Source organism: Aulonocara stuartgranti, assembly GCF_965226115.1.
Source record: "Aulonocara stuartgranti genome assembly, chromosome: 10".
Lineage (NCBI taxonomy): Eukaryota > Metazoa > Chordata > Actinopteri > Cichliformes > Cichlidae > Aulonocara > Aulonocara stuartgranti.
Window position 1 is genome coordinate 13,942,589 of NC_138946.1, and position 20,322 is coordinate 13,962,910.

General features: G+C 43.5%; 3 protein-coding genes across 9 annotated transcripts in view; all 3 read right to left on the reverse strand.

Annotated features, from left to right (window-relative positions):
* Positions 1–3,016: 3,016 nt before the first annotated feature.
* LOC309716347 (uncharacterized protein) lies at positions 3,017–4,479 on the reverse strand. Its single transcript, XM_082550093.1, has 4 exons — positions 4,256–4,479; positions 4,049–4,096; positions 3,794–3,898; positions 3,017–3,545 (listed from the first exon to the last, which is right to left on the reverse strand). Exons 1-4 carry the CDS (start codon positions 4,394–4,396, stop codon positions 3,414–3,416), a joined length of 426 nt encoding a protein of 141 aa, XP_082406219.1. The 5' UTR covers positions 4,397–4,479; the 3' UTR covers positions 3,017–3,413.
* An 11,629-nt stretch (positions 4,480–16,108) lies between these two features.
* Positions 16,109–17,843, reverse strand: LOC309715646 (uncharacterized protein). The gene is made up of 4 exons (XM_082548922.1): positions 17,410–17,843; positions 17,149–17,196; positions 16,842–16,946; positions 16,109–16,619 (listed from the first exon to the last, which is right to left on the reverse strand). Exons 1-4 carry the CDS (start codon positions 17,542–17,544, stop codon positions 16,488–16,490), a joined length of 420 nt encoding a protein of 139 aa, XP_082405048.1. The 5' UTR covers positions 17,545–17,843; the 3' UTR covers positions 16,109–16,487.
* A 1,503-nt stretch (positions 17,844–19,346) lies between these two features.
* rad50 (RAD50 homolog, double strand break repair protein) overlaps positions 19,347–20,322 on the reverse strand; it is a 36,830-nt gene continuing 35,854 nt past the window's right edge. For all 7 annotated transcript variants that reach the window (XM_082548917.1, XM_082548916.1, XM_082548915.1 and 4 more), the window contains 2 exons: positions 20,068–20,181; positions 19,347–19,898 (listed from right to left, as the gene is read on the reverse strand). The gene's annotated coding sequence lies outside the window, so the exon portion shown is untranslated. The remainder of the gene's footprint in view (positions 19,899–20,067; positions 20,182–20,322) is intronic.

Below are 20,322 nucleotides of genomic sequence, written 5' to 3' on the forward strand. Positions count from 1 at the left end.
TGACTGCGCACACCGCAGCCTAGTGAGACGCAAAACTGACAGTCATCCCCCAAAGATCATCATCGCCTGATTTCTACGGTTCCAGGACAGGGAACGGATCGTGGAAGCTGCGCCGAGGCTGGGGCAGCTGAGCTGGAACAACCACCACATCATGATCTTCCCCGACTACTCCAAACTTGTCATGGACAAACGAGCAGCATTTAATCCCTGTAAACGGTTGCTGCACGAAAGGAAAATGAAGTTCTCCCCACTTTTCCCAGCAGTGCTGGTGCTGAAAATGACGGCGGGCAGACGTGAGTTTACCAACCCAAAAAAAGCCCAGGACTACATTCTGTCTTTACCTTAAGGGAGTTATTTACAGTCATGGGCTTGGATTTAAACACAACCTTTTTTTTTTGCCCTAGTGTTAATTAACACGCTATACACGATATACTTTGTACAAACTGTTTAGTTTCAATATTATAGGGCTTCGTGGTTTGATTTCTTGATCAATCAGCTTGATCATCAGCTTGATCAATTGCGATTGCAAAATTCTGGCCAAGGTACTAGCAACCAGATTAGATAAGGTCAAGACTTACCTAATACACCCCGACCAAGTCGGTTTTATTTGGACTCGCAGCTCTGCCGATAACATTAGATGCCTAATTGATATTATGTGGGCAACCCAGAATAAATCCCCTACGGGGGACTCTTCTCCAGCTATAGCCCTCTCCCTAGATGCAGAGAAAGCATTTGACAGGGTAGAGTGGTGTTTCCTATTTTGTGTAATGGCTCAAAATTCACAAGGTGGATCAAACTTCTCTACAACAATCTAAGAGCATTACTACTAATGAACCGTATTATATCACAGTCCTTCGACCTCCACAGAGGTACAAGACAGGGCTGCCCACAGAGTCCTCTGCTTTTTGTTCTAGCTTTAGAGCCTCTGGCAGCGACAATACGTAGAGACCCTAATTTTCCAGGTATCCAGGTCCACAATAATAATCACAAATTGATGCTCTATGCTGACAATGCTCTGGTCCTGATATTGTAGCCAGAACACTCTCTACCTGCTCTCTAAAGAATTATTAACCGGTTCTCTAATATATCAGGATATAGAGTAAATTGGTCAAAGTCTGAAGCGCCCCCTGTGACAGCCTTCTGCCCCAAAACCCTGTTCCAGCCAGGGGATTTCAGCTGGCCTCAGACTGGTATTAAATACTTGGGCATTACGTTCCCCCCTTTGTTATCTAACATAGTTCAGGTTAATTTTGAACCTCTATTGAACACGTTCAGAACCAACATAATTAGATGGTCCCCTTTGTTTCTCACCCTTTGGGGCAAAGTTAACATCATCAAAATGAATTGTGCTCCAAAATTTAATTACCTACTACAAACACTCCCGCTAAAAATCCCATGGTTTAGTCTTGAGAGTACTTTGTGGTCACCACTCCCTCCGATGCACATTTTAACCACCAAGCTCTCACCAGATATACAAACCCACCCCATTCTTTCGTTCCTGTAGACAGTCTGGAAGAAGGTGGCCTTGCTATTAAATTTTAACTCCTACCTTCATACTAAGGCCTCCATATGGCTCAATCCCAAACTCTGCATTAATAAGTCTCCGTTCTTCTGGAGACTGTGGGTCCAGAGAGGGATACTTGTTCTTGGAGACCTGTATCAGGGGAGAATTCTCAAGTCCTTCAACGACCTTAAAGCACAGTTTCAGGTGCCACAGAGTCAGTTTTGGAGATACTTGCAGCTCCGGCACTTATTGCTCAAAACCTTTGGTTCTTCCTCCTCACCACCTCCAATTATTGAATATCTCAGCTACATCAAAAAAATCTTTGGGGGAAGTCATGAAGTCTCTAAATATTACTCAATGCTTGTTAAGGGCACGAGTAAAGGGCTACCTGCCCTCCGATTAGCTTGGGAAGCTGACCTTGGTGTGGTTTTTACAGATCAGGAATGGACTACAATTTTGCAGAATAGTAAAAAGGTGTCCAGGGAACTTAGAACGAGACTAATCCAATTCAAATTACTACACCAGATTTACTGGTCGCCACACAGACTGTACAGGGCAAACCTCATACAGTCCCCTGAATGCTGGGGATGTCAGACTGGGGTGGGCACATTGACCCATATGATTTGAAGCTGACCTAAAACCCAAATCTTTTGGACTGAGATACATGACTTTATCAAATCAACCATACGATGGGATATTCCTTTTTCACCAAGACTACTCGTTTTGGGGGACCCATCACTCCTTAAACATGCTCTGCCTAAGGCTGCTGAGTGGGTACAGACTGCATTGATGCTGGGGCGTAAACTCATTATCTCCCAGTGGAAGGCCCCTTCCACCCCACCTGTCTCTGTATGGCATGTTCAACTAGGGAGACTTGCTGCACTAGAACAACTCTCATACAGGCTTCTGAATAAAGTGGAAAGCTTCCACCTGAAGTGGGATCCATATCTGTTCAGAGTAAAAGGATCAGACTAGAACTTAGAGTGGCACAGACATTGGGATTCTGACGAAGCACTCTCAGGGATGACAGAGTGTGGCATGCAGCAAGACCCACGTAGTCAAAGGATGGCTGTGTTTTTGTTTGTTTTTTTGCTTGTTTGTTTATCTCTTGTTTTGTTTGTCCCCCTTCATTTTGGGTTTGTATTCTCTACTGTTCTGCTGATGCTTTTTTCATGTGACGTAATCTGTATCTACAGTGGACCGTAGTGTTCTAAAAATACAATAGAATATTAATCACAAAAAAATCTGGCCAAAGGGCCAATGATTTTGGTTTCCACGGAAAATTGTTACATCACTTCCTACTCTACAAATTACAGTGAATGGTAGTAAAGATTTTTGACTTGAGACTTTGACTCTGAAAGGGTCTACATGACCGTTCACATTTCAAAAAATGAAAAAAAAAAAAAGCAAGTTATTAACAGACTGCCATCCACTCAAAGTGGTTACCTGGAAATATACTGTTCAAAGAAATTAGCAAATGTTATTTATTGTTCTGTAAACACTTGTTACAATGCGGCGTGAGATAATTACAATAAAAATATCACACAAATATATTACAACAACCAGAATTTATGACTTTCACTTAAAAAAGAAGCAAATTTGCAGTTGTACAATAACACATCAAGTTGGTTTCTTAAACTTTGTAATGATCAAAGACAGCTACAGATATATTTCTGCTTTTGCAGTTAAAACATAGTTCAACCAAAATAAATCTTTGTCTTGTACTGAATTTAGTATTAATAAATAATAAAAACTGCATTAAAAAAAGAGAAAAATCAGTGATAACTTACCAAACTAATAAAAAAAACAACTAGAATATGAAAAAAATCTTAAATTATAAAAACCCATGACTTTTGAAATACACTTAAAAGAGTTATCACGTTAGCCAGTTCAATGATCTTGAAGGTATTCAGGCAGCTTGTGTTACGTTTCCCATGAAATTTCTTCTCTGAATACATTTGGTGAGGTTTCCCAGCAAATCAGGTAGTGGCTGTTCTTTTTCTGACGGCCCTACTTTCTTTAGTACTTCTTTGCAGTTTATCTGAAAGACAAGAATCTGTGTTCAGTATATCTCTCACTGTTTTGCAGATGTATTTGTATACCTAAAGTGAGGTTAGCACATTGTCTCTAAATATTTACAACACAGATTGACGCATTTCTTTCCAAGCTCCTTAAACTATGATCATGGTTGACTGAGAACCTTCACAGACTACACAGATTTGTTGTTCTTAAGTTGGAGATGTGTCAAAAAAGATAACTTACATCTGAGAAAACCCAAAAAAAACTTACATGTGATTTCTTAATGAATATTTCCAGGTTTCTCAAAATATCTTTCTCTTCGTCATTTTTGGGATGCTTTTGTAGGATGTCATGCACTTTGCAGAAGAAGTTATTCTGTATGAAGCATAAATAAGTAAACTAAGCTTTACAAATAAACATAAATAAAATGTAAAAAAGAGACCACTGTTCTTGTTGTAGTCTCTCAAAAAAAAAAACCTGAATGGAAAACTTGCAAACTGTTTCAAAGACAAGAAGTTTTCTCACCCCACATCCAGATTCAACCAAATGTGTCACATCCTCCACATAGAAACTCTGCAACATTGGTGAGACAAATTGTCACAAACAAGTTTTATGCACCAAAAACGTGAACAAAGCAGAAAAAACACGAGTTAACTAACAACAACAACAACAAAAAGCTCTATGAGTGTTAGGAGTCCAGAAAACAGTTGTGCTTATAAGATGAGCTCCTACCTTAGTGAGATTTTCACTGTATTGTTCAACAAGGTCAATGATACTGTTAAGACTATCGCTGAGAGTAAGATTACGGACAGGATTTGCAGCACATGGACTGATCAGCATGGCCACAGCAGACACCAGCATGAGCATCGTCATCTCCACACTTGTTGATTGTTGGCTGAAAACCTCTAGAAGACGTGTCTTCAAGCAGAAGCCCTTAAAGTGTTTCTGTTGCTCAGATGTCAACTGGCAGGTTGTTGTGAGGTCTTAGATGAGAACAGATTATTTATACTTGCTTTGCCCATGCCTTCGCCCTAATTGTTGGTTACAAAAAACAGCCTAGATACAATCTGAGGTGAATGTCAGATAAGGGACATGAGGATGTTATGGCCAGTAAGCAGAAAAGCATGTCGTGGTCTGGGTGGTTTTCCACAGCATCAGCTCCTCCCCACTGGGTGGAGTCTTTGTTGTTCCTCACCTGATGGCAATCGGACCAGCAGTATTTATGACCGGCGCACTCAACTGGTCTTCGCCAGATTACCTGCCAACTTTAGTCAGTTCTCGGCCTCACGTCCGTTCCTTGGTGACTAATCGTGTGTATTAACCGTATCTCTGTTTTTTTCGTCAGCCTCTGAAAACCACCTACCAAGCTCTCCTGGATACCAGTTTGCTGCCACCGGTAATCCCTCTCCGTTTTGGAGCTGCCATTTTCTCCTGCCTGCCTCCCTGCCTTGCATGCAGCACCCACCTGGACCTCTCCTGCCTCCCCCCTCCACGCAACCCCCACCTGCAAGCTTGTAAGACAGCTCAGTGTACTATTTTTTAGATTCACTCGCAACCCTCTGTGGGATTCCCCTGACTGCTCTGTCCTCTGTTTCAGTGCCCGGGCCCGCCACAGTTTTCCCTGCCCAGTACCTGCACCCAGTTATCCCTGCCATCTAGTTTTCACCACAGTATTTTTCTCTCGCCTCAGACATCTAGTTTATGTTCATTGATTCTAGTCTGCACTTTCTGTTAGCCTCTGAGCATTGTAAAAATAAAGTCTCTTTTCGTTACACCTCACCCCTGGCCTCCGGTTTTGAATCTGCGCTTGAGTCCATCCCATGTCCACGGGCCACTGCGCCTGACAGTATAATCTGGCCAGTATATGGACTCAGCGGATCAAATCCGGACTGCCGTCTCGAAACAGGGCGCCATTCTTGGTACTCACGAGGACGCGCTCCAGTTTCTCCTGGCGAAGGTTAACTCACTCACTGACGAGCAAGAGAAGATGCAATCCGCGGTTCAGAACCTTCAGTCAGCCACTGCCCCTGAACCCGAACCCATTCCCAGTACGTCGGCACCGGTACCCGCGCCGCCGCCTCAGCCCGCTGCGGATTCTGAACCTCTGCAGACGCCGATGTTCCGCGATGCCACCTCCCCGGAGCCGGAACCCTTTTCTGGCGGCCGGGGGGGATGCAGCGGTTTCCTCCTTCAGTGCGAGCTAGCGTTCGGTCGCTCACCCCGCTCGTTTGTTTCTGATACTGTGCGGATTTCTTATTTAGTCGGGAAACTGCGCGATCGCGCCCTTACATGGGCAGAGGCTTATCTAGCTAGACATCCGTTACCGACTTGTCATTATGATGACTTTTTGAGAGAGTTTAAGAAAACTTTCGCTCACCCGACCTCTGAATGCAGTTCGGCGCGGAGGCTGTTGCATCTTCGCCAGGGACGGCGGAGCATTGCGGACTTCCTAATCGATTTCCGCATCGCCGCCGCCGAGGCGGGCTGGTCTGATCGGGCTCTGCATGGGGTGTATTTGCACTCTCTCAACGATGAGATGAAGGACCACCTGGCCTCCCGGGATGAGCCCGCTACTTTTGAGGAGTTGGTTTCCCTCACACTTCGCATTGACGGCAGGTTGCGGGAGAGAGAGTGGGAGAGGGACTACAGTTCCCGTCGGTCCTTGCGGCGGTCATCTCCGGTCGTTTCTCCCCCGCCACCGCTTCCGGTTCAGCCGTCCACTCCCATTGCTGGCACCGGGGGTGGTGAACCGGAACCGGAACCCATGCAGATCGGGCGTTACCAGCTGACGGTGGAGGAGAGAGAGAGGCGCCGCCGTTCACGTTCTTGCTTTTATTGTGGCTCCGGTGAGCATTTGATTTCTTCCTGCCCTAAGAAGGGAAAAGAGACCGCCCGCCGGTAGGTCCGGGGATATGGGTGGGCGGTACCAGGGTTAACGCCAAGCCCCGATTTTTGCTTTCTGTGACACTCTTACTCGGTCAGGGAGCCCACGTCTCATCAGCGCTGGTTGATTCAGGGGCCGAGCAGAGTTTGATCGACAGGGGATTTGCTGAACAGCTTCAGATCCCTCTTTTTGAGTTAACTCCGTCTATTCCAGTTAGGGCATTAAACGATCAGGTCTTTTCTTACATTACTCATCGCACTGCACCGGTTACCTTGATCACTTCCGGCAACCACAGAGAAACACTGATCTTTTACACCTCACAATCCCCTGACACGCCCATAATTTTAGGTTTCCCATGGCTAAGACATCATAATCCTCACCTGGATTGGGTGGGACAGAGGGTCGTGAGTTGGAGCCCATATTGTCATGCCAACTGTCTCGTCTCAGCTGCCCCACCTGGGGCCACTGAGCCCTCTAGCAAGGAGAACTGCACCCCTGACCTCTCTGCGGTTCCCCCCGAATATCATGACATATCAGAAGTTTTTAACAAAGATAAGGCACTGTCCCTACCACCCCATCGCCCTTACGATTGTGCCATTACCTTGTTTTCCGGCTCCACGTTACCTTCCAGCCGTCTCTACAACTTGTCACGCCCTGAACGGGCTGCCATGGAAAAATACATCGGAGACTCACTGGCGGCTGGACTCATCAGACCATCGACTTCCCCCGTGGGTGCTGGCTTCTTCTTCGTGGGTAAGAAGGATGGCACACTCCGTCCATGCATCGACTTTCGGCCCCTTAATGACATCACAGTTAAAAACAAATACCCATTACCACTCATCAGCTCCGCTTTTGAGCCCCTCCATGGGGCCACCATTTTTACCAAACTGGATCTCAGGAACGCATATCACCTAGTCAGAATCAGGGAGGGGGATGAGTGGAAGACTGCGTTTAACACACACTTAGGACATTTCGAGTATTTAGTCATGCCATTTGGCCCCACTAATGCACCTGCAGTTTTCCAAACCCTAGTGAATGATGTCCTTAGGGATTTTCTGGATCGTTTTGTCTTCGTTTACCTCGATGACATCCTGATTTTTTCCAAGGACCTCAAGGAACACAGAATCCATGTCCGGGCCGTACTCCAGCGGTTGTTGGAGAACAAATTATATGTCAAAGCCGAGAAATGCGAATTCCATGCACCATCTGTGTCATTCCTGGGTTACATTCTTGCAGGGGGGCAGGTGAAGACAGATCCGGCTAAAGTGAAGGCAGTAGCGGAGTGGCCACTACCTACCTCACGAAAACACTTACAAGGGTTTTTGGGCTTCGCGAACTTCTACCGCCGCTTCATCAGGAATTACAGTCAAGTAGCCGCTCCCCTAACTCGTCTAACTTCCTCTAAGCTTCCTTACCATTGGAGTCCAGAGGCCGACGCCGCCTTCTCCCAGTTGAAAGAACTGTTTACCTCTGCGCCGGTCTTAATCCATCCCGATCATAGTAAACCTTTTGTCGTGGAAGTAGACGCGTCAGGCGTTGGGGTCGGGGCGGTGTTGTCCCAGCGTTCAGGTTCATCTGCTAAGCTTCAGCCCTGCGCCTTTTTCTCCCGCCGCCTCTCACCTGCGGAGAGGAATTATGACGTTGGAGACAGGGAGTTGCTTGCTGTAAAGCTAGCGCTGGAGGAATGGCGGCATTTACTTGAGGGAGCAGAGCATCCATTCACTATTTGGACTGACCATAAGAACTTAACCTATTTACGCACAGCCAAAAGGCTCAACTCGCGCCAAGCTCGATGGTCCCTATTCTTTACTCGATTTAACTTTTCCATCTCTTACCGACCAGGCACCCGCAACACCAAGCCGGATGCTCTGTCCCGCCAGTTCGACCCTGTGTGTGACCCGTCTGATGCACCCACCATCTTGCCGGCAGGAGTCAGGATCGGTTCTGTCGCCTGGGACGTGGAGGAGGACATCCGCCGTGCGCTGGAGACTGAGCCAGACCCCGGCACGGGCCCTCCGAACCGACGCTATGTCCCCACCGTGGCTCGCCCTAAGGTGATCGATTGGGTCCACAAGGGCAAATTTTCTTGCCATCCGGGTGGGGGGAGAACAGGCTCACTCCTTAAAAGGTATTTCTGGTGGGAGACTATTGATAAAGACGTCAAAGAATATGTAGCTGCCTGTCCTGTCTGTGCACGTAACAAATCGAGCTCACTACGCCCAGCTGGACTTTTACGACCCCTCACTATACCTCATCGCCCCTGGTCTCACATTGCGTTGGATTTTGTCACTGGCCTTCCCGTCTCCTCAGGTAAAACCACGATTCTCACTGTGGTGGATAGATTCTCCAAAGCTGCACACTTCATTGCCCTAAACAAACTCCCCACTGCAACGGAGACAGCCAAGATTATGACTGAGCAGGTCTTCAGACTCCACGGCATACCTTGCGAGATCGTGTCAGATAGGGGCCCTCAGTTCATTTCGCGAGTGTGGAGGTCGTTCTGCACCGCTCTCGGGGCTAAACCCTGCTTGAGCTCAGGATTTCATCCACAGACGAATGGGCAGGCCGAACGGCTCAACCAGGAACTGGAGGCCACCCTCCGTTGTGTCGCTGCCTCCAACCCCGCCTCATGGTCCTCGTTGCTGCCGTGGGCAGAATACGCTCACAATTCGCTTACGTCTTCTGCTACTGGCCTCTCGCCTTTCGAGGCCTCCATAGGTTACCAGCCGCCTCTCTTCCCCGACCAGGAGGCCGACCTCGAGGTTCCCTCGGTCCAACACCATCTCCGACGTTGTCAGCGGGCGTGGAGGTTGACCCGTCGGTCGTTGTGCCGGTCCGTTGCTCGCCAGTGCCTGTACGCGGACCGTCGCCGCAGGGCAGCCCCTGCCTACTCCCCTGGGCAGAAAGTGTGGTTGTCTGCTAAGGACGTTCCCCTCAAGGTGGCATCCCGTAAGCTGGCCCCGCGTTTCATTGGACCCTTCGAGGTGGAGCGGGTCCTCAGCCCTTCTGCGCTGCGGTTGAAGCTGCCTTCCTCGCTGCGCATTCACCCGACCTTCCACGTCTCCCAGGTCAAGCCGGTGGTCGTGAGTCCGTTGTGCCCTCCTTCCGCTCCCCCTCCTCCCGCCCGGCTCGTGGATGGGCATCCTGCCTTCGCGGTCCGGCGCATTCTGGACGTCCGTCGGCGGGGACGGGTCCGGCAGTTCTTGGTGGACTGGGAGGGTTATGGGCCTGAGGAGCGGTCCTGGGTGTCTCGTTCCTTGATTTTGGATCCTGCTTTGCTTTCTGCTTTTTACGGGGCTCGACGCGGGCCGCGGGTGGCTCGGTCGCCGGGGGTCGACCCTTGATGGGGGGGTAGTGTCGTGGTCTGGGTGGTTTTCCACAGCATCAGCTCCTCCCCACTGGGTGGAGTCTTTGTTGTTCCTCACCTGATGGCAATCGGACCAGCAGTATTTATGACCGGCGCACTCAACTGGTCTTCGCCAGATTACCTGCCAACTTTAGTCAGTTCTCGGCCTCACGTCCGTTCCTTGGTGACTAATCGTGTGTATTAACCGTATCTCTGTTTTTTTCGTCAGCCTCTGAAAACCACCTACCAAGCTCTCCTGGATACCAGTTTGCTGCCACCGGTAATCCCTCTCCGTTTTGGAGCTGCCATTTTCTCCTGCCTGCCTCCCTGCCTTGCATGCAGCACCCACCTGGACCTCTCCTGCCTCCCCCCTCCACGCAACCCCCACCTGCAAGCTTGTAAGACAGCTCAGTGTACTATTTTTTAGATTCACTCGCAACCCTCTGTGGGATTCCCCTGACTGCTCTGTCCTCTGTTTCAGTGCCCGGGCCCGCCACAGTTTTCCCTGCCCAGTACCTGCACCCAGTTATCCCTGCCATCTAGTTTTCACCACAGTATTTTTCTCTTGCCTCAGACATCTAGTTTATGTTCATTGATTCTAGTCTGCACTTTCTGTTAGCCTCTGAGCATTGTAAAAATAAAGTCTCTTTTCGTTACACCTCACCCCTGGCCTCCGGTTTTGAATCTGCGCTTGAGTCCATCCCATGTCCACGGGCCACTGCGCCTGACAAAGCAAGCGTTTCTCTGAATTAAAAAAAATGAAAAAGCAACTTATTAACAGATTGTCATCCACTCGAAGTGGTTACCTGGAAATGTACTGTTCAAAGAAATTAAGGGAAGACTTGAACAATCTTATGTTTGAATTAATGGGCTGATTTTTTTTTGGTTTCCACTGACTGTTGTCACGTCATTTTTTACTCAACAAGTTACGCAGAATATGGCACTAAAGATTTCCAACAAGAATATTTCATTCAGCAAAATCAGATGTTTGAAGTGTTTGTTTGTTGTTAACTTTGTGAGCATATATTGAGTGTAACTGGCAATTTTGCCTCACTTTCATGTTCAAGAAACCAGTCTGAGATGATTTGAGCTGTGAGACATGTTCCCTTGTCCTGCTGGAGGCAGACATCAGAAGATGGGTACACTGTGATCCTACAGGGAGAAATGGACATGAACAGCAACAATACTCAATCAGGCTTTTATGATTTAATGATGCTCAGTTAGTACAAAGTAGTGGTGTGCGACATTGCATATTTTGGTATCGATTCAATACCAAGTAAATACAGGCCAGTATCGCCGATACTGATACTTTTCAATAAATAAGGTGGATGCACCATTGAATTGCTAAATCTCAATTAATTTTCATGAACTTAAGTTTTTTTTATGATGTTTCCTTTTTTAGTATGAAATAGTTAAAACCTAGGACATAATTAGGACAAAATTTATAATTAAATAGAAAATACTTATAGAAAACCAATATTATCAATTTTTTTTGACAAAACCTAAAATGAAAAGTGCACGCAAACCAGTAAACAAATTAAAACAAACAAGTACTGTTGAGAAACTGTAACACAAAAATGACATCTAAAATTCTCAACAAAAAAACAACTGGTGAAAATATAAATAATATGTAAACAATTTAACAACCCCCAAAGCATCTGAGTCACGTCACATGATGGCGCAACATCTAAACACAAGAGGAGGAGGGGGAGTAAAGTGTGCCTGCTCTGTGCTGACACAGGAGCGGCGAGTCCGGCGACCTGGCTGTTTCGTCTTTTCCCAAACCACAGCACTGCTAACAAGAGTGGAACTTAAAGTATAGAATCAATCTCACCAGGCTAGTATTGATCCGATATCGATGCCGACTTGGTATCGATACAATCGATATTTGGATCAAACCGCCCACCACTAGTACGAAGTGTGCCAAGAAAATATCACTCACATTGCATCACCACCGCCAGCAGCCTAGAGCGTTCATACACGGCAGCATGGATCCATGCTTTAATGTCATTTACACCAAATTCTGAAGCTACTGTCTGAATGTCACAGCAGAAACTAAATCATCAGACCAAACCACATTGTTCACATCCTCTATTTCCCAACTTTGGTGAGCCTGCATGATCTGCAGCTTCAGTTTCGTGTTCCGAGATGTCAGGAGTGTGACCTGGTGCAGTCTTCTGCTACTGTACTCAATTTGATTCAAGGTTCAACATCTTGTTGCAGTTGTGTACCTGACAAAATGCTGGTGATTATATATATATATAACTGATAGACGTTTTTCTGTCAGGTTCGGTGGCTTTTCATCCACATCTACACCCCTTACATGTGGGGTCCCTCAAGGATCTATCCTTGGCCTAGTCCTCTTTTCTCTTTACATGCTCCCATTGGGCTCTATTTTCAGGAAAGATGGAATCTTATTTCACTGCCGATAATCCTCAAATCTACTTTCCTCTTAAAAGAATTCTACAGACTCTCTAAAAGTTTTGCTAGACTTCTTTGATGACATTAATTCATGGTTTGCTTTCAATTTTTTGAATATAAACGATCAAAAAACTGAGATTGTACTATTTGGACCTTCTAACCCTTGTTTTTCTTTTAAGGGTACGGTGGCCCTGAAAGACCAAACGAACTGCAATTTAAGAAAACACCAGCAATAAGAAAAACGCTGCAAAAGCACACAAAATGCAACAGAAATAGGAAAAACGACAACGGAAAAAGGAAAAAACTAAACAGAAATAGGAAAAATGACTACGGAACTAGGAAAAACGAAAACAGAAATAGGAAAAAACATATTTCCAAAAGCACAAGGAAAGTGTTTCTGTGGAGACAATAACCCGTCGGACCAGTTGCAGGAACCAAAATATGCTAAGAATTGCACTGGGAGACTCTTAAAAGAAGTGGAGGATCTATCAGTTTTGTGAGGAAAGAAAAGGTGAGAGGTAAGTTTGTTAGCCTAACTATTAGCCTAAAAATCCGTCATCAGTTTTATATGAATCATGATAAAACACACCTCCCATGTTTTGGGTTCTCAGGGCCACCATATAAGGGTGACCTTGGGCCTCTGGAAAAGTCTAGAACTCCCACTGCAAAAAATCTGGTAGTGTTCTTTAATAGCAATTTTTGATTTGAGAAACAAATAAATTCTGTTGTAAAAGCCAGCTTCTTCCAGCTCAGGGCCTTTGCAAAAATTAAGAACATTTTGTCATCTGCTGACTTCAAGAAAGTAATTCATGCATTCATTTCATCCAGGCTTGACTCCTGTAAAAGTCTTTATTTTGGTATCAGCCAGGCTCTGCTCTCTCGTCTTCAGCTTGTTCAGAATGCTACAGCCCGACACTTGACAGGCACTCGTAAACATGACCATATTTCCCCAGTCTTGGCTCATTTACAGTGGCTTCCAGTACTTTACAGTACAGTAGAAATGATTTTAAGAATTTACTGTTTGTTTTTAAGTCTCTAAATGGATTAGCTCCATCAGACCTCTCTGCTCTTTTAACTAAAACTAATCCAAATAGGTCAGCTGATAAGTTGCTTCTAGTTGTCCCTTGAAGCAGGCTAAAAAACAGTGGAGACCAGGGGCCCGTTCTTCGTACCTCGCTAAGTAGGTTAGCTGGATTTGATTGTTGACGATTTCGCGTGATCTTGGATCGCTCGGTTCCCCGAAGCTCATCTGGGACTTGCTGCCATAGCAACAGAGCCGTAAGCGTAAACCTGCTCGGGAGCAGGTTTACTTTATGTAAACAGGATTAGATCGCGGCCACGCAGGTATGTCCGCTTCATTTATACGAAAGCAACAGCGATATTCCACCACTGTTTCACCATAAATAAAAAACATCAATGTAACTAAAGATAATGCAGCACCTGATCCATTTATTGATTCCATACAGATACATACAGGTCATTTCCTAAAAAAGGGAAATGTACTATTAACATTCTATTACATGTATGTGATTATTACAGATGTAATTCATATTTCAGAGTAGTAATTGTAAATTACTTTGTGTAATCAAGATGAGAGACCACGGCTATAAAAGCGAAGGTGGATTTGGGAAGCCTGTCGCAGCCATGTCCTGTCCGTATACGCGAGCAACCCATTGCGGAAGGTGCAAGATTGATAAGGAGAGTCCTCAGAATTCAGCGTATATTGCGGGATAGACAGGATCCTTTAGCTCAGCGCGACAGTGTGCTCATTGAGAGATATCGATATTCCCGTGAGGGTATTATTCACTTAACCAACTTGTTGACGAGGGGGTGCAGGACCACCACCTGTCTTTTTTTGCTCTGCCCTTTTCTTGGTTGCTGTTATGAACAAACAAACAGATTATTTCAGGGTCTCTTTTCAAGAGAATAAAAGCAATATAAGTGATAAATATTACCATTCTGTAGAATATTCTTATATTTCACTTTTACTTGTTCCCATGTTCTAGTGGGTCCTGTTGTGGCTCTAATGTGAAAGGGGATATAATATAATATAATGTAATATAATATTGGATAATATAGTGTAATATAATAAATCTACCCTACCGCCTACTGGTGTTGGCCAGAGGGGCCGATGGCGCGATACGGCAGCCTGGCTTCTGTCAGTCTGCCCCAGGGCAGCTGTGGCTACAACTGTAGCTGCCTCCACCAGTGTATGAATGTGAGAGTGACTGAATAGTGGCATTGTAAAGCACTTTGGGTGCCTTGAAAAGCGCTATATAAATCCACTCCATTATTATTGTTATTATTAAATTACTTACGAGTTTAATTTGTCAGCAACTTTCTGCCAGCCCTCTCTCCTTGCTTTTGCAGCCTTTGCAGTGTTCCCTTGCGTTTTAATTAAACTCTGAAACTCCTGAAATCCCTCACTCAAGAGTTCTTGCTCTTCTGCCGAAAAATACTGAGCGCGCTCCTTCGACATTTTCGCCGACCAATCAGAGGGTTGCCGATCAATGTTTCTACTATCGATGCGTAGCCCCTTTTACGACACCCAGTGATCTCACATTACTTCATCCAGCTGTACTAATCGTCAACAGCAGGTGTGTTCGGAGAACCGGATTAGCGAGCTCACGGTTAGCGCGATGATTTGATCTTGGATGTGTCATTTGATCTTGGATGTAGTAAGCGACGTACGAAGAACGGGCCCCAGGCCTTTGCAATTTCTGCTCCCAAACTTTGTAATAGTGTCTCTTCAAATTAGGATCTGATCCGTCTGAAAACACATTTTTAATCACTAGCTTTTAATTGTGACTGAGTTTTTGTTTTGTTCTTTGTGTGTGTTTGTTAGACTTATAGTCAAGACCGCCTAAACCAAGACCAGGGCAATACCAAGACCAGAGGGCATCGAGACCAAGACAAGACCAAGACAGACCGAGTCAAGACAAAGATAAAGTCGAGACAAGACAGAGACCGAGACAAAAAAAAAAGTCTTTATACTGCAGCCAGATGCTGCTTCGTTTATGGGTGTCAGGCATATTTATGTGTTTTTGCGATGCACCTGCACAGCCCTTCTCACCGCTGTCTACTGTCTCACTCACTTACTGAGAGGACAGACGCACGCTCCACTTGACTGTCGCGTATCTCACCCTCTCTGTTTTTCACATAATGATATTATCCTATATCCTCGCATGTGATTGGCCACAATATGGAGGAACTGGAGCATAGCTGAGCCACTGTGTGAGAGCTGAGCAGTGAAAGGAAATTAAGTGAGGAGGTGGCTCTCGCTCAATGGGAATCGACTCTTCTGATTCACTACAAAGCACTCTCTAAGCACGGCTTTTAGAGCTGATGCTTTTGCGCATGACACATTATCGAACGTTGTGTATCATGGATACTGATTAATATTAATACTGTTACATATTAAACCTAGCCATATTTTCAAATTATGAGGAAAGTTTATATATACGTGATACTGAAAGCTTCAAACCACTATGAATGCTCAGTTTGCGAGTTCTTTTCTATTTACAGAGCTGTGGGATGTCACAGCTGTGGCTGTGAGTTAGCAGCTCCACCCACCTGCTTTGGGTGGAGCTTGTGGTTGTTTTGATTGGACTGCCAATCACAAGGAAGCTGACTTGAAATGCATGCAGTATCAAAGCCAAAGGTTCACTCCAGAGCATGGATGGCATGGGGAACTCTGACAGAGACCAAGAACTGCTGCAAATGAATATAATATCTCCCTATTAAGATGTTGAAAGGGCAGAATGACATGAAATGGTCTGCGAAAGGTTCAGTTTTATAAAAATTCAGGTTTAAAATAAAGAAAATGAAATGTTTCTTACAGTAGATTGACACAAAGCATTTCCACACAAATTCCACTTCTGGGCAAATGTGATTTATTGTTCTGTAAACACTTGTTACAATGCGGTGTGAGAGAGTTACAATAAAAATATCACACAAATATATTACAACAACCAGAATTACTTTTACTTAAAAAAAGAAGCTAATTTGCAGTTGTACAAAAACACATTAAGTTGCTTAAACTTTGTAATGATCAAAGACAGCTACAGATATATTTCTGCTTTTGCAGTTTAAACATAGTTCAACCAAACAAAATCTTTGAGCTGTACTGAATTTAGTATTAATAAATAATAAAAACTGCATTAAAAAAGACAGAGAAAAATCAGTAATAACTTACCAAACTATATAAAAAAAACTAAAATATGAAAAAAATGCTTGAATTATGAAAACCCATGACTTTTGAAATACACTTAAAAGAATTATCATGTTAACCAGTTCAACGATCTTGAAGGTATTCAGGCAGCTTGTGTTACGTTTCCCATGAAATTTCTTCTCTGAATACATTTGGTGAGGTTTCCCAGCAAATCAGGTAGTGGCTGTTCTTTTTCTGACGGCCGTACTTTCTTTAGTACTTCTTTGCAGTCCATCTGAAAGACAGGAATCTGTGTTCAGTATATATGCTCAGTTTTGCAGATGTATTTGTCTACCTAAAGTGAGATTAGCACATTGTCTCTAAATATTTACAACACAGACTGACGCTTTTCTTTCCAAACTCCTTAGACTATGATGACCTGGATGACTGAGAACCTTCACAGACTACACAGATTTGTTGTTCTTAAGTTAGAGATGTGTCAAAATAGATAACTTACATCTGATTTCTTAATGAATATTTCCAGGTTTCTCACAATTTCTTTCTCGTTGTCATTTTTGGCATGCTTTTGTAGGATGTCATTCACTTTGCAGAAGAAGTTATTCTGTACGGAACACAAGGACGGATTTATAAGCTTTTAAAAACACATGCATTTACAATTATATAAGTTGGCTAGTGTTTTTTCTGCAGTTTGTAAAAAAAAAAAAAAAAAGACAACTCAAACTTCCAATCAGCAGAACAATTCAAGAAAACTGAATGAATTAAAAGGAACATTGTTTCAAAGACATGAAAAAATGTCTCCTCACCCCACATCCATTGTCAGCCAGGTCAGACACATCCTCCACAAAGAACCTCTGTAAGATCCAAGAAAAAATTACTTTGTCAGGTAACACTTTTAACATATTGAATCAGATAAGGCACCAAAAAATTTAATAGAAAAAATATTTGTAACTGAACATTGCAAACACTTTTTAAAGGTTTTAACAAGTTAGGGCACCAAAAAAATGTTACAACAATTTCAAGCTAAGTGTCACTCAAACAATTTTGCTTATACGATGAACCCTTACCTCATTCAGATCTCTGTTGTATTTCTCAGTCAGGTCAATGATACGGTTTACGTTGTCGTTACTGACGGGATTTGCAGCATATGGATTGATCAGCATGGCCACAGCAGACACCAGCACAAACATCATCATCTCCATACTTGTTGTTCGTTTGTTGAAAACCAGAAGTCCTTGAAGTTGTTGTGAAGTGCTGGCTGAGAGCAGATTATTTATACCTGCTCTGTCTACGCCTTCATTACGTTTGCCAATTACAAAAAAACCAAAAAGCAGTCTGCAGCGCCTTGGCGATAAGATCCATGATTAGTTTGTGGTCAATGAGCAGAAAAGAAACGATTTTCTCAGAATAACCAGACTTGGTTGCATTACAGAAAAGATAAAAAAAAAATGGTACTTTCAAAAGAAACTTCATTACAGACTGTGATCCACGCAAAGTGATTTCTTGGAAGTATACTGCTGAAAAAAATGGGGGAAGACTCAACCAATCTTAACTTCGATTTGCGGTGCGATTTTAAATCTGGCCAAAGGGCCGATGATTTTGGTTTCCACTGAAAATTGTTACATCATTTCCTACTGTACAAATTACAGTGAATGGTAGTGAAGATTTTTGACTTGAGTATTTCATTCACAATCTGATACGTTAATTAAATGTTTCCTTAATCCCTTGGATGGATTCTTACTTCAATGTTGTTATACTAAATTCTGGTTCTACCATCTAAATATTGCAGCAGAAATCGAGACTCAACATACTTGGCGATGATTTAAATGTTTCTATTGTAGAATTGTAAACTGTAGCCTCACTATGTTATTCTTAGCAAACAGGAGTGGCACCTTATGTGTCTTCTGAGGATGTACCCTTTCTGCGTCGAAGTTCAGTGCAATTGGGCTACAGTATAAGATGTGTTGTGCATTCAGAGATGCTCTTCTGCATACGATCAATCTAACAATTGGCTATTTGACTTAGAGTGTTCTTCCTATTAGCTTAAAGCAGGGGTGGGCAACTCCATGCCTCGAGGGCTGGTGTCCTGCAGATTTTAGAAGTGTTCTTGATCCAACATAGCTGATTCAAATGGCTAAATTACCTCCTCAACATGTCCTTTAGTTCTCCAGAGGCCTGGTAATGATCTAATCATTTGATTCAGGTGTGTTGACCCAGGGTGAGATCTAAAACCTGCAGGACACCTGCCCTCGAGGCATGGAGTTGCCCACCCCTGGCTTAAAGCAGTCTGGCCATTCTCCCCTGATCTCTGCTATCATGAAAGTATTTTCACACAGATAATTCGGTTTTACTTTTTCGGTTCATTCTCTGTAAACCTTAGATTGTTGTGTGGGTAAATCCCAGTAGATCAGCAGTTAATGAAATACTCATCTGGAACCAAGAAACTCGTCACGCTCAAAGTCACTTAAATCACTTGTGGTCCTGATTCTGATGCTGTGTTTAAACTTTAGCAGGGCATCATTACCATGTATAAATATTTGCTTTCCGCCATGTGATTAACTGCTTAGATATTTTTGTTAATGAGCAGTAGAAGAGATATACATACAAAAGTGGCCAGTAAGTGTATATGCATACACACAATGTTAGACTGAGAGGTGGTGGTATCCTTAATATTGTTATCTCAGGTACACAGCTCTGTCAGTCAGTACAGCAGCTCCACCCACCTGCAGGTTAAACCTTCCGTTAGGGATGAGCAACCAATGAGAAAAGTAGCTTAGGGAGTGTAGTTTTCAAGCAAAAGGCTAATTTCAGACAGTGGATGGACTGAGAGTCTGCAGCTCGGTCAGTATAAATGAATCATGCAAAGTTATGCTAACAGAAGCCAAGAACTAAAATAGTGAGCCACAAATGACGCCATCATCAAAATGTGATCTTAACAGCCAAATGTGTGTAAAAGTTAATTGTCTTGCTATAAAGCCCAAAGCATTTCCATACAAACTGGGACTTGTGGATAAAAGTGATTTATTATTGTTCTGTAAACACTTGGTTCAATGCAATGTGAGACAATTGCAATAAATATGTAATACAAATATATTAAAAATCCTTAACTTAAATAAAAAATAAATACGCAGTTGTACAATAACATGTCAAGTTGATCTGTTGTGCTGTTTGACGACAGCTACACATAAATTTTTACAAATGCAATTAAACACAGCTCAGTCAGATATGTCTTTGCTAATGTACCGAATATAGCTACTATTAAATAACATCAACTGCATAAAAAGGAAGAAAAATACTGTCTTAAACTATAGAATGAAATAAATATCCAATGCTTGAATTGTGATAAATTACAAAAAGAAAAAAAAAAAAGAACAAAGAAAATGACTTGGAAGCATTATGGCAGACAGTCCACAGATTTGGAAGGTATCCAGGCGTGTTTTTATTTTCCACTGAAGTTTCTCTTCTGAATGCATATCTTGAGGTTTTCCAGCAAAGCCGGTATTGGCTTTTCAGTTCTTGCCTTCGGCACAGTCTTCAGTACTTCAGTGCAGTTCACCTGAATGACAAGAAATCAGCTGAGCTCAGTACAATATGTTTTATTGTTTTGCAGATTCTTTGTCTCACCAAAGACACAACAGGTAGATTTAGTACATTGTCTCTAAAGGTGCGTAACACAGATTTGATGTATACCTTATATAGGAAATATGTCAGAGAAGATATCTTACATTTGTGCCGTTAATAAACACTTCCAAGTTTCTCACAATCTCCTTCTCTTTATATTTCTGCTGCTTTGTGGCATGGTTTTCCAGGATCTCGTGCACTTTGCAGATGAAATTATTCTGTATGAAACATAAACAAGTATTAGCGTTACAAATAAACACAATTAAAATGTTAAAAAGAGATCACTGTTCTTATTGCAGTCTCTCAAAAAAGAAACCTGAATGGAAAGCTTGCAAACTGTTTCAAAGACATGAAAAGTA